The sequence below is a fragment of the Stigmatopora nigra genome, chromosome 19 (genome assembly GCF_051989575.1).
Source record: "Stigmatopora nigra isolate UIUO_SnigA chromosome 19, RoL_Snig_1.1, whole genome shotgun sequence".
In the NCBI taxonomy this organism is placed as follows: Eukaryota; Metazoa; Chordata; class Actinopteri; order Syngnathiformes; family Syngnathidae; genus Stigmatopora; species Stigmatopora nigra.
Window position 1 is genome coordinate 9983958 of NC_135526.1, and position 14678 is coordinate 9998635.

The 14678-nt window shown below is 38.1% G+C and overlaps 2 protein-coding genes across 4 annotated transcripts in view; one reads left to right on the forward strand and one right to left on the reverse strand.

Annotated features, from left to right (window-relative positions):
- The window catches only part of gemin5 (gem (nuclear organelle) associated protein 5), a 22853-nt gene extending 16384 nt beyond the window's left edge, over positions 1-6469 (reverse strand). Inside the window, exons 1-3 of the mRNA XM_077740080.1 lie at positions 6187-6469; positions 3723-3877; positions 3480-3661 (exon numbers count right to left, since the gene is read on the reverse strand). Of these exons, the coding sequence (XP_077596206.1) occupies positions 3480-3661; positions 3723-3877; positions 6187-6328 (479 nt within the window). The 5' untranslated portion in view covers positions 6329-6469. The remainder of the gene's footprint in view (positions 1-3479; positions 3662-3722; positions 3878-6186) is intronic.
- Positions 6011-11081, forward strand: mrpl22 (mitochondrial ribosomal protein L22). 3 transcript variants are annotated; one of them, XM_077740083.1, is made up of 7 exons: positions 6016-6487; positions 6804-6846; positions 7089-7224; positions 7303-7368; positions 8128-8205; positions 8287-8356; positions 10791-11081. In XM_077740083.1, the coding sequence occupies exons 1-7, from the start codon at positions 6418-6420 to the stop codon at positions 10997-10999; spliced, it is 672 nt and encodes a 223-aa protein (XP_077596209.1). In that variant the 5' UTR covers positions 6016-6417; the 3' UTR covers positions 11000-11081. The 3 variants fall into 3 exon arrangements, with proteins under 3 accessions (XP_077596211.1, XP_077596209.1, XP_077596210.1); XM_077740084.1 differs by lacking the exon at positions 6016-6487 and adding an exon at positions 6620-6725; XM_077740085.1 differs by lacking the exon at positions 6804-6846 and having other exon boundaries at positions 6011-6487.
- Positions 11082-14678: the final 3597 nt, after the last annotated feature.

Below are 14678 nucleotides of genomic sequence, written 5' to 3' on the forward strand. Positions count from 1 at the left end.
CCTGTCTACACATAGTTCATGTATGAGCAGTGCGGCCAGATCGGTGCTGTGTTTGCGAAAGTCTAGGATTATTTATTTAATTTCCGTGATGTTCAGTGTGTGATTGGTCACTGAACACCACGAAGACAGTTTGTTGACCTCATTTCTATTGGCCGACTCATCTCCTACAGAGATGAGTCCAACCACAGTAGTGTCATCAGCAAATTTGATGATGGTGGTACGGTGTACAGTCGTCTATGTACAAGGAGTACAGAAGAGGACTCAGTACACAGTCTCGGGAAGAGCCAGTGCTCAGTGTAATGGAGGAAGAGAGGTGGGGACCAAGTCTAACAGTTTGTGGTCGGTTGTTTAAGAAGTTATTTATCCAGCTGCAGATGGAAGAGGATGGCCCAAGGTGGGACAGTTTGTCAGTCAGAATGTCCGGTATCATAGTGTTGAAAGCTGAGCTATAGTCAATGAAAAGCATCCTCACGTAATTCCTATGGTGCTCCAGGTGGCTCAGTGCTGTGTGTAGAGCAATGGCGATAGGATCCTCAGTGGACCTGTTGCTCTAAAAGCAAACTGGTGAGGGTCAACTGAGGGAGGGATTGTATTCCTATGGCGGGCGACCAACTTTTCAATGCACTTCACATGATCACAGGCGTGAGTGCAACAGGCCTATAGTCATTCAGGCTGTCAATGGTTGGCTTATTGGGAACAGGGATAATGGTGGCAGATTTCAGGCAGGATGGAATGATGGATTGTTGCAGGGAACAACTGAAAAATGTTGTGAAAACTCCAGCCAGCTGGTCAGCACCGCCTTTGAGTACATTCCCAGGAACTCCGTCAGGGCCAGCAGCCTTCTCGGTGTTCACAGAGCGCATTACCAGTCTCACTTCATGTTCCTGAAACTTCAGTGTACTGCTGCAGGGGTCGTGGTGGATGTGTTGAGACTGAATCCCATTTGTCAGTCTCAAAGCGGGCAAAAAAACTGTTCAGTTCCTCAGGCATCTTTGTTAACAGACATTATTGTTCTTGAATTTGGTAATATGTCGTATTCCCTGCCACATCTTCTTTGAGTCATTTCCTGTGAAGTGCTCCTCAATTTTCTTTGTCTAGCCTGCCTTGGCCTTTTAAATGCCTCTCTTCAGCTCTGCCTGGGAGCGCTGTATTGTACCTTGTCCACTGACCTGAAGGCAGTGTTACAGCATTTGATAAGTGCCTGTGTCGCCTTAGCCATCGAGGGTTTTTGGTTTGGAAAAACCTGTATCCGTTTATTGACAGTGACATTGCCGTGCAGTTTTTGATGTAGGAAAGTACAGTGTCCGTGTAGTCCTGGATGTTGTGGTGTTCGAAAAGTTCCCAGTTGATGCGGGAAAAACAGTCCTGCAGCTGAGAAAGAGCATCCTCTGGTTAGTTTGTAATATCTTTATTTGTTGTCTTGTTAGCCTACGGTGTGGAGTGTATGCAGGGGTGAGGGATATGCAGAGATGATCTTATCCAGCCAGCTGAGGGAGGGAAGAGGCTTTATAAGCATGTTTGATATTAGAATAAACATGGTATAGTTTAGTCTCCTCCGGTGTGACACTTCACGTACTGACTAAACTTAGGCACAACAGTCTTTAAGCACTTTTTTTTTTAAGTCGCCAGCGCCAATAAGGACTCCATCGGGGTGGTCAAGCTGCTGTTTGTTTACAGCCGTTGGCAGGAGGTTAAGTGCCGTGTTAACGTTAGCATCCGGTGGGATATAGATCGCTATTACTATGATAGTCGTTGGCTCACTAGCTAAAAAAAAAGGCCCTGCACCGTATCGCCAATTGCTCTAATCCGGGAAGAGTATAATGTTATAGTTTCCAACAAAGTTGTTGCTAGTAATCTGAAGTTCCAAGTCATCCATTTTGTAGGTAATGGATCTGGCGTTGGTCAAAAAGATACTCGGGAGCGGTGCCCGGCGTGGTTGCTGCCTTAGCTTAGCAGCTAGGCCCGCCCGGCACCCACGCCTTTGCTTTCTTTCCCTTCGCCGCCTCCAACGTACTCTCGAGATGTCCTCGGGGATATTGTAGGTCTGTTGGTAGTCTGTCGAGTAATTAAATCCTGGTGACTGTGGAATAACGAAACACATCAAACTGGAGAGCATAGAGCCGCTGCAACCGTGTGCACCGCCATTTTGGAATATACATAATGACACAACTTTCTAAGTCACCAAAATATTTCATTTATGTTGCTGTATGTAGATTTTTGATCCAGATTTGATCACTTTTTCTGTAAACCCATAATAAAGTCAAAAAGGAACCAAACTTCATGGATCTGTACTGGCTTCAGGGTGACACAGTCGCTGGTGGCGCATTATGTTACTTATAGTAGCCTTTGTTACTGTGGTCCCAGCTCTCTGTAGGTAATTCACTAAGTCCCCTCGTGTGGATCTGGGATTTTTGCTCACCGTTCTTGTTATCATTTTGATGCCACAGGGTGAGAGCTTGCATGGAGCCCTAGATCGAGGGAGATTATCAGTTATCATGTTCTAATAATTGCTCACAAAGTTGATTTCTTTATACCAAGCATTTTGCCTATTGCAGATTCAGGTTTCCCAGCCTGGTGCAGGTCAATAATTTTGTCTCTGGTATCCTTCGACAGCTTTTTGGTCTTGGCCATAGTGGAGTTTGTGAGGTTGTGGACAGGTATCTTTTACACCAATAACGAGTTAAAACAGATGCTATTAATACAGGTAAACAGTGGAAACCTCGTTAGACCTCTTTTGACAGCCAGAAATCTTGCTTGTTTGTAGGTGACTAAATACTTATTTTTCACTCTAATTAGGAAATAAATTCCTTAAAAACAAAACAATGTGATTTTCTATTTTTTTTCGTCCACATTCTATTTCATGGTTGAAGTTTACCCATATTGACAACTACAGGCCTCTCTAATCTTTTCAAAGCTTTGGGTGCTCATCAAGATAGACAGAATATCAAATTGAATAATTTGATATTCTGCATTTACAAAGACAGCCATATTACCTTCTGATATTGACCCTAATAATATGTTTTTGATTCATGCAGGATCTCAGAAATACCACGTGTGATGATTTTTCTCAAGATTTTCCCTTCATTTGTACTCACTCTTAAAACCAAAAATATGGAGGTGAAAATTGTGAATCAGGAGGTGGCTTATAGGCGAGAAATTGTAAAATTCAACAATTTTAAGGCTTATACATGCAGGCAGCTTATATGTGAGTAAATACAGTAAGTTAAATGATGAAATGCTAAATACAATAAAATATTAAATTTAAAGTAGAAAAAAAATGTTAAGTGTGAAAATATAGCGTACAGAAAGGTAAGAAAAACAAATAATGAAAAAGCAGCCCAGGAAACAAAAATAAAATACTAATGGTTCATTATTTTTAGTGTTTTTTTACTTTGAATTATGGTATGGTAAAACATATTTGTATTCATGCAGTTGTGCTTTAAAATAAGTACTCTTTCTTCTAGTTATTCTAGTCTTACCCGACAGCAACAATGCTCCATTCGTGCGGGGAACAGGTCAGACACACGATGCTTTTAGCTTCGGGAAAGAAGCTGGCCATGTCTCCTGTGTTGTAGCGGTGGCAAACCACCATGCCCTTTTCATCACCGGAAACCACCAGGTTTTTGTCCAGTGGGGACCAGTGTAAGGCCGAAACTGCGCTCTGCAGAGAAAAAAATGGCATTATCCGGGATAATGGCCAGACGCGAAAGTTTAGAACTGACTTGATGAGCCGCATGCTCCCGTAGAAGAGATTTTGTGTTGGTGTCCCAGAAGAGGATGACACCATCGCCGGAGGAACTAGAGCAGATGTGACCCTGTGTCGCATCCTGGCAGAAGGAAACGCCTGACACCAAGCCTCGGTGGCCTTCAAAAACACCTGAAACATTAAGTAAATATATGCTCTGAAGGTCATCATAGAGGACATTGGGAGAAAAGATGCCAAGCAGAATACCTTATTTTCACACACATACTACACTTAAAAGTCTAAAATGTTACCCAGAGTGGTCGGGGTGGCCAATCAGTCAGTGCAACCTTTGGATGCACTAAATTCAAGATTCTATAGATGTCGCTGACCGCTTGATTGCCTGGGAGCATTTCTCATTTATTGCCAGGTGCTGTACGCATATATTGAAAATGTGTATGTCCGGCTAGTCCGGCATATGAACTCCGAGCTTGCTGTCATTCCGGGAGACTTGACGAAGGAACTACAACCGCTGGACATTGCCAAAAACAGAGCATCCAAAAAAACGGCTTGGGAGCAATGGATGTCCACGATATATACAGTGGGTCAAATAAGTATTTAGTCAAGAACAATTGTTCAAGTTCCCTTGCTAGAAAAGATTAGAAAAATGGCTGTAATTGTCAACATGGGTAAACCTCAACCATGAGACAGAATGTGAAAAATATGTAAATAAATATATATGTAAATAAATAAATATATATATATATATATATATATATATATATATATATATATATATATATATATATATATATATATATATATATATATATATATATATATATATATATATATATATATATATATATATATATATATATATATATATATATATATATATATATATATATATATATATATATATATATATATATATATATATATATATATATATATATATATATATATATATATATATATATATATATATATATATATATATATATATATATATATATATATATATATATATATATATATATATATATATATATATATATATATATATATATATATATATATATATATATATATATATATATATATATAAAAATCTGAATCATATATTATATTTTGTCCATTGTCTGTTACCTTGCTTTCATTGCTTTTCCCCCTGGTTGCACTGCTTCCAGATGTGTTTTCATATTGAAGCATTTAACCAGTCACATTTCAGCCATTATTTGTTGCCAGGGTCAGAAATCTGCCTCAAGGCCTTCACAATCAGTTCTTGCTTTAACCAATCAGAATTTGATTTGCTGACACCAAGGCCATTATGCAGGCGGAGGGATACGTCGATACGAGTTAAAATGGATTTTTGGTGAGTAAAATATGGCTATATTCCTAAATAATATTTCAATTGTGGGCCCGGTTCCGATATCTGAAAAGCTCCAGTGTTTGTATTTAATCACTAAATGCTGCGAGGAAGTGGATTTTACCCCATTGTAGTGCAATTTTTGCTGTTTCGCCATTGACGTCCATCACAGTCTTTTCCCGGGGAAATCATCCCCCTGCTACGGTTGTAGAGTCTGAAAAGCTCCAGTATTTGTATTTAATCAATAAATGCTGCTAGGAAGTGGATTTTACCCCCTTTTTGTGCATTGATTATTTTTTAAGTGTCGCAGCTGTAGCTGCAGTCGAGGTTTTATAGCCATAAAATTGTTTTTGAGAGTTATTTGTTGAAGCCCCTACGAGAAAATGCACGGACCGCCATATACCTACATACATTGAATTGCATTTAACTTCACAACATACAGCGGATCACTGCTTAACCAGCTGCTTTTTCAATCCAAATTATGCCTCGTCACAACCCTACGCAAAACCTGACACCCAAGAATAAAGATGCGAAAATTATTTTATTTTTAAAAAAGCTGAATGTTAGTTGTTGGTATCTTATATTCAAAAAATACATTCCTGTTTGTGTCATATTCAAAATATATTTTCCCACCAGAAGGTAAGGTGGCACAGCAATGTGTGACTACAGTATAGGGCTATGATTTTTGCAGTATAAACAATTGCTCCTGTATTCTGACAGTTGTAAAAGCTGTTGAAAGAGAAACAAAACAATGTAAAGGCTTCTCCTGGCCTGTCTAAACATCTTGTTCCTGCAGTTCAAAGAGAAGTGTCATATCTTGAGGTCTTTTAACCCAACAGATGTTTAAGTTAACGCCCACTGGGAGAATTTAAATATTGGCGTCAGATAACACGAGGGTGCCATATACCCAAATTAACTAGTGAGAAGTGACCAATGAGACTGACCCGTGTCCTGTCTGCATTCAGGTCCAAAAAACGTTCAGGACAATATTAATGAACACTAACATTAGGTTGTGAAGACAACGGGAATTGTCAGAATTTGTCTCAAATGGACAATCCAACTCAAAAGACACATCAAATCATCTACTAGCATCAATTTAACAATATTTAAAAGTGTGTTCAGTGACGCTCACCTTTAATAAGGCAGGTGGACGCTGACACCTCAATCAAGTAGATAAAGTTTTTGGCTCCGACGCCCAGCAAGCCACTAATGTTGACGTCACAGCATCGGGAGCAGTACCAATTAGGAGAGGCTGGAAGAAGACGTTCGTGCATGATTATTATGATGATAAGAGTTTAAATGTTTAGCGAATATAAAAAGCTTTACGGAAAGACACAGAACATGATGCCAGGTCACAATTCACATGGCCTGGCTTAGAGATGCAACAACGACCGTATGTCACACTGGTGTCGTAAAAAAACTACGGAAAATGGGTGAGTTCAAAACGACCCTTGGAAACAAACATACATTTTCGAGAAATGTATCTACACATTAGTATTAATTTATTATTGTAATTATAGGGCTAATATGATATTTAAAGTGTATATACTCTATGTTTTTTATTTAACTAGAGTACATTTAAAGTTGTGACAAAAATAAAAATAGAACGAAAACTGCCGTAAAGTGTTTCGTTGACGCGAGCCACAATGGCTGTGACCATGAGAGGATCTGGTAATTAATGCTGGATTTTTAAAGTCTTTAATTTTCAATTGCATAATTTTAGCTGACATGTTTCCGAATTATTTACAGGTGTTATGTCAATATGGAATATATTTGGTCTTAATCGTTTGAGGTAAGTTGTGTTTATGTTTGCGTACAAGGCACTCAGAAGGTCGGAACGACATTGTTAGCACTTTCTGTACAAAATTTTAGACATGTTTTAAGTGAAACAATAGTTTGAAACATTTACAACTTTTACCATTATTCGAAAATATGTACCGAGGCCTGTTAAATACTTATGCATGGATGCATCGAATAAATCTACTTGGAAATGAATGATATTCACTTCACCCAATTTTCTGTTCTCATGTGTAGGTTAGCAACAATAGGCAGTGGTCCTCAAAAATGGTCCTATCTCCACACCAGCACTGCAGTGGAAGCAAAACACTGGGAAAGGAATAACAAGATTGTTTATCCACCTCAGCTGCCTAACGAGCCTCGCAGACCGGCTGTATAAATGATTTTTACAAATTGAAATTGAATAAATAAATGACAAATATCAAACATTTTCTTTTCCTCCCACACACAGGAGGTCCATCATTCGCGTCGACAGATCAAGTACAGCAAAGACAAGATGTGGTACCTTGCTAAATTGGTAAGAAATGCCTTGACATACGAGTGCCCCAACATACCAGAAATTTGAGTTACGAGGAAAATTCCGAGCAAATTTTTGTCTTGTGATACGAAACAAATTTGAGATACGTGCATACGAAATGGATCCCGATGTGTCCGTCCGAGTACGCAAGAGGCTGCTTATGATAACAGCATCGCTATGTCTTTCTCACTGTATCTCCCTCGCATAAAGAAAAATTTGAATATTTTTATTTGTTTTTATATGTTTTTCAGAGGATGAGAACCAATGAATTTGTATTTAGTTCATTTCTATGGGAAACGTTTATTTGAGATACGAGTAAAAAATATATAAATAATTGTATGATAATATTCTCTCATTTTTGCGTTTCTCACATCTTTCTTGCAAAGTTGGGAGATTTTTACCAATTTTAAAGGGTTTAACTAGTAGTTGTGTGATGACTGTAACAAATTAGAGAATTTACATATAAAGTATTTCTCTATTTATCAAAATTGTAAAGTTATGAAAGATGTTCTGGAACCAATTAATTGCTCAAATAGAGGCATTACTGTACATTTGATTTGCTTTGTGCTTTTGCTATTCTGTCTAATCACCCTCTTGCTACTGCTACAATGAAATTTCCCGAATACAGGATGAATAAAGTAATCCATAATCCATATTTATATATATATTCAACATTTACAGACATATACACACAAACCTGAACTTTGAGGATTGTAAATGTTTCATAAATAAATTCAGAATTGTTGTTTCCATCCATAGATCCGAGGGATGAGCATTGATGAGGCTGTCGCACAGTTGGAGTTTAACGACAAAAAAGGGGCCAAGATCATGAAAGAAGTTGGTTCACTACCTCCGTACAGTACATCCTTTCTGATTTCAACCGATTTGCCCTTGACCGATTCTCATGTTATATTCCAGGTGCTCCTAGAAGCTCAAGAGATGGCGGTTAAGAATCACAACGTGGAGTACAAGTCCAATCTGTATGTAGGTGAGTATATGCTGTGTGGAATTTATAATATAATAAGGAAAGAGTCTAGTGATAAAATATAATTGGACAAATCGGAATGGTAATGTCATGTTTGAAAGACATAAGAAGAACAAAATATTGACAAGAATAAAGTTCCCAAGAAAAATAATTTGTCATGCTACCAAATGTATGGGAAAAAGTAATATTAACCAGGTAAATCTCCTAATGTCTTATGCAGTGGTACCTCGACATAAGAGCACCCCGACATATAAGCATTTCGAGGTACGAGCAAATAATTAGCGCCAGATAGGAGAAACGTTTCGAGCAAATAATTATTTCTGGATACGAGAACATTTTCAAGATACGAAAAAGCCAGATGGGCAAGACATGAGACATTATCATTGTACCGCACTGTCTTTTTTGCCGCATTTGTTTTGTGTATAACAGATATCTATGAGCACTGGGCGGAGCGTTGCATTTTCCCGCGTTTTTTCCCCCGCTAGTCAATGAATAATACAAAGTGAACAATAATGGTTGCTGATAGGTTCACAAATAAGTATTCCCAAGTTCACCTTTCAATAACAGGCATCTGAGATCATATCATAATGATAAACCTAAAAGTTCCAAAGCAAACAGCTGGAATGAAGATTTGTGCAAAGAAAAGGCGAACGTTGCCAATCAATATTAGGCGCGAGATAATTGAAAAATATGAATGGACTACATGTCACAAAGCTTGCTCGTTGTCATGGATGATATTGTGTCACTTGGAAATTCCTTGGGGCTGGAGGTTAACGAGGCAGATGTGAAGGACCTAATCGCCGAGCACCACAAATAAATGATGACACACGATTTAATCAAGTTCCAGTAGAGTGAACATTTGGAGGTGTTGCGGGAACTCAGTAGTGAGGAGATGGAAGAGGGGGACCGCATGGCTACAAAGGATATCAAAGACATGCTTGGGAAGTGGCAAGAGTTTTCTGATTTTGTAAAAAAGAGGCATCATGACAAGCTGGCAAGTGGTCGCGCATTATCGTTATGTGAGGACATTTGTGCGCGTCATTTTCGAAATATTTTGAAGGGAAAGCAAAAAGAAACAACCCTTGAGGCGTTCCTTTTAAAAACTCCCGCTGAAAGTCCGTGTGGAGTCAACCCGGAAAACAAAGGTAAAAAAAAAATCAAACTAAATCAGAATTCAGTTTTGTGTAAAGTTACATTAAACGTGTGTTTGAGTGTCTATATATATTAATCCCAGTTCATTTAAATTTGTTCTGTTACGAATGAGTTGCCGTAGAAAATCTTGCATGTTTGTTCTGAATGAAGTAAAATATAAAATAATAATAATAATATTTCTACAAAAGTTGTACTTAATTTTGAGGAAAACAATTATATAAAAGGTCACGAAAAGAAATTCAACACAAAAGTAGTCAATTAAAGTAATGCCTCGATATACGAGGATTTTGAGATACGGTTAAAATTCCGAGCAAATATTTACCTTGAGATGGATACAAGACAAATTTTCAGGTGCGAGCATTTGATACAGCCAGTTGGCCAGGCTGCTACTTATGATTTCACCGCACTGTCTCTCTCGCCCCATCTCCTTTGTGCAAAGATGTGTATCCACGAACTCCCCATTGTGTAAAATAGTCCCTCATTTTATCATCTTTATCAGAATTGTGCACGGCAACGCGCTCGTAACATAACAAAACATAAACAAATTTAAATGAACTTGGATTATGATGCAGTCAAAATAAGTTGAATCTAACCTTACACTAAACTTACATTTTTATACATTTCTTCTCCCGGTTTTGCTCTATTTGCCCCGCCTCCACCCTGACTTTCAGATGCAACCTATCGAGGGTTGTTTGCTTTTCCCTTCAAAATATTCCCAAAATGATGCACACAAATGTCCTCACAATAGGATAACGCACGACCACTTACTTGCTCACGAGAAGTAGTATATACTCCTCTTGTATTAGCGATCGCTCCACCATTTGCACAGACTAACGGGAAAAAAAAAACGAAAATTGCAACGCTCCGCCTAATACTAATTGCACGAGGGACTTGCGACCAGAGACAGTACACAAGGGAGTTGTGGGGAGAGAGACAGTTCCCATGATTTTCCTATGAGCAGCTTCTCACGGCCGCTGTACGCTCGTACATCAAAATTTGTCTCGTATCTCAAATTGCTCATATGTCGGGGCTCTCTGATGTCGAGGTACCACTGTAAAGCATGCCACGGCAATAAATTCAATGCACTAGAGGGCAGTGTAACATCAGCTGACATTTTATTAATTTTATGCAAAGTTTGTTTCTTCCTTTCACATTCCCTTATTAGAGGAGTTTTTATTTTCTGAAGACCACAGTGGATATTAATGTTGCAAGTATGTGCTATTTAGATGAGCTGTTTTTATTCACCTCATCTTATTCAACGCTTTCTCTCTTTTCTACGTTAAAGCCGAGTCAAACGCGGGGAAAGGCATGTACCTAAAGCGCATCCGCTACCACGGCAGAGGAATGTTTGGCATCATGGATAAAGTCTACTGCCACTATTTTGTCAAGCTGGTTGAGGGCCCGCCACCCACAAAGGAGGAAAAGACCAATCTTGACCGGGCCAATGAGTATGTGCAAGGCCTCAAGAGTAGGACTATTATACACAGTCTGTAGATCACACGTACATTTGTAACATGCAGCTGGCAAGCATTTTTTTTTAAATACTTTTTTTTAAATTAAATTCAAATTAAGCATTTTTGAAGGGGAATCCCTACTTCGCGGAAATTCACTTATCTCGGGTGGTCCCGGTCCCCATTACCCGCAATAACCAAGGAAACACTGTAAACTATTTCAGGTACATTCTTTACATGGATCTTTCCGAATGTTGTACAGCAGAAGTGCCTAAACTATTCCAGCAAAAGTTGTAGCGGGTGCAGACAAAAACCAGGACACACAGTATCCTGTTGAGGACAAGTTTGGAAAGCCTTGCTGTACAGTATAACCCATTTAAGGTTGATAAATTACACCAGACCCTCTCGCCAATGAAATAATGGGTAAAAAACGATACAGTAATACCTCAATTACCGCAACTTCTCTCATCGCGAATTCAGCATTTTTTTTCTGCTATGAATTATGTTTAAAAAAATAATAATAATAAGTTCATATAAATGTGAAAATCCATGCTGAAATCTGTGAGCGGAAGCCACAAGCTACTAGTACTCGGCACTGAAGTTTCAAAAAATAGGGTTGACCCTACTTTGCGATATTTCGATTATCGCTCCCATGTCTGGTCTAACATTACCCGCAATAATGAAGGTATTGCTGTACCTTGTTTAAGCAACAAATTGCTAATTCAATTACTTTTTTTCTTATTTAATTGCGGTGAAATATTCTTATAAGAAGAGGTGGCCCGGCGTCTCATGTGTTTAGTTCATTGGCCTCACAGCTCTGGGGTCTTGGGTTCAAATCCGGGTTCGTCCACCTGTGTGGAGTTTGCAGGTTTTCTCTGAGTACACTGGTTTCCTCCTAAATTCCAATAAACATGCATAGTTAGCTGATTGGACATTAAATTGCCCCTAGGTACTTTTTTGCCTGCGATTGACTGGCCAGCGATTCAGGGTGTCCCCTGCTTCTGGCCTGAAGTCAGTGGGGATAGGCTCCAGCACCTTCGTCACCCTAATGAGGATCAAGCGGTTCAGAAAATGAATGAATAATCTTATAAATCATGAGGATTTATCATAGAATTATTTAAAAGACTTGGATTTCTGAGAATAAAATAATTATAACTTTTGCAAATAGTGATGACAATACAATAGAAGTAATATAATTATTTACGAGTACAAGTTACTACTAGAATTGGAATTCTACAGTTAAAACTTTTAACATTTAAAAAAATTAAAAGTCAAAACTTGACCCGGCGAATGAGTGGTTAGCTCGTCGGCTTCACAGTTCTGGCATCCTGGATTCAGGTCGGTCCACCTGTGTTGAGTTTGGATGTCCTCTCCGGGCTTGCGTGTGTTTCCTCTGAATACTCTTATTTCCTCCCACATTTCAAAGACACGCATGGTAGGCTGGTTGGACACTAAATTTTCCCTAGGCTTCAGTGTGTGTGAATGGTTGTCTCTCTTCTCATGCCCTGCAATCGGCTGGTCAGCGATTCGGGGTGACCCCTGCTTCATGTCAAAAGTAAGCTGGGATAGGCTGCAGCACCCCCTCAATCCTTGTGAAGATCCAGCGCTTCAGAAAATGGATGAATGAATAAAACTCAAAACATCACCTTTGTAATATTCTAACTTGGATCACATAACAGTTAACCTGAATTGCTCCACTTTGCTCTCTGTACTAACATTCAATAGCATTACATTTCATCAAGCATGCACCTCCATCTTGGGATGGATGGTCGGGTCGCTTATGCTTGCTAACAGAATGCCGTACGTTTACATTTCAAATGTGTGCGAAAGATGTTTTCATCCCCTGGAAATTCACGCTGCTTCTGTTCCCTTTCATGACAACCTTTCCTAATGCAAGCACCTATGGCCACCATCTAGCAAATTGTTCATTACTGCTTTCAAGGTCATGTTTGACCTTTTCTTTGAAGATATGTCATTTGAAATAAAAAATGTTTATTTAAGTATGGTGTTTATTTCACACATTCTATCTTCTCAACCTTGACACTTGACATTGTACGTGATCGGTTGTTTTATACAGTAGTATTTCCATGAGGTAGTGTGTGTATATGGAGTGTGACATGAGAAAATGTATAATTCATTAATCATGACCTTAAAGTCTGTAACTACTGTAAATAAAGTCGAAATAGAAATATGTTGAGGGTAGAGTTCAAATTTTTACACATTTTTAAAATTGTTTTCAAGTAATACCGTTTTAGACTTTCAGTACATAGCAAGTATATACATTCACCATGTTGTCACTTAACCTTCTAAGACACATACTCTTGCAAGGCATGGACTTTTATATATATATATATATATATATATATATATATATATATATATATATATATATATATATATATATATATATATATATATATATATATATATATATATATATATATATATATATATATATATATATATATATATATATATATATATATATATATATATATATATATATATATATATATATATATATATATATATATATATATATATATATATATATATATATATAAAATTATTAAAGTATAATTATTAATCAACCTCACATTTATACTATCCCAGAATAACCCCTACACATTTTTCAAAGTTTTTTTTATCCAGTTATTGGACTATTTAATATTGCACTAGCAAGCACACAAAGCCCCATACTACGTCCCAAATACTCCAGCACAAACACAACTTTTTCTTAATGTCCTTTGACAGAAGATGGTGCTGTTGGTGGTAAAACATTTATGACGGTCCACTGTGGGTTTCATGAGAACACACACACAAACACACCCAAATATGAATTATATAGCACAGACATGTTTCCTTCTTTCAGCAACACCCCCAAGAGGTGTTGCTCTTCATTTCCCTTCTGAGGAGAGGACAAGAAAACCTGCTGCAAATGTCAGGAATCAACAGGAGGAAAGATCCAAATAAGTGTGGGCTTTTTAAATAATTCATGCGCAGTTGAATACGATACTGCATACATAACACCAGGAAAAGTCTGCTGTTTTGGCTAGTGGCAGCGTTCAACTTACATCAGTTCAGCTACTCATCTGGATTAGGGTCACACTTGCGCTCGGTGACCATTGTGCAACAACATTGTTGAAGAACGTGAATGGGGTCACCAAAGGTCTTTTCCATATCTCCCTCCTCCAACACACCTGAATCAAATTCCCAGGATCGTTTACAGGCTTCGAGAGAGATTGCAGAAGAGTTGATGGTTTGATTCAGGTGAGATTGAGGAGGAAGACAGGGTAAAACAGACCGGATAGGTGTCCTCGTGGACAGGTGTTGATGGTCCCTGACCTTACTCATCTGGACTCCATGTCGATTAAACATTGACAAATGCATGTCTTACAAAGTTCAAATATGCTGCTTAATAAAAATATTCCTCAATACTCTTTCCGTGACATATAGTGCAGTTATGAGCACAAACACGTTGAAATACTAGCTTGAACAAACTACTCAAAAATGAAATGTACATCTTCAAATTATAACCCATCAATTTCTTTGCATTGTGGAATCATTTCTTGCAGCCGTGAGAACAAATGAAGACAAAGTAGTAGTTGTTTAATTGATAACTCTTTGGGGTTCGAGATACACAGAAATATACACCTGTTAAATATACCTGGAGTATGTGGCATAATACAGGTGTGGATCCTGTCAAGTTGTGGAGGTTTGTT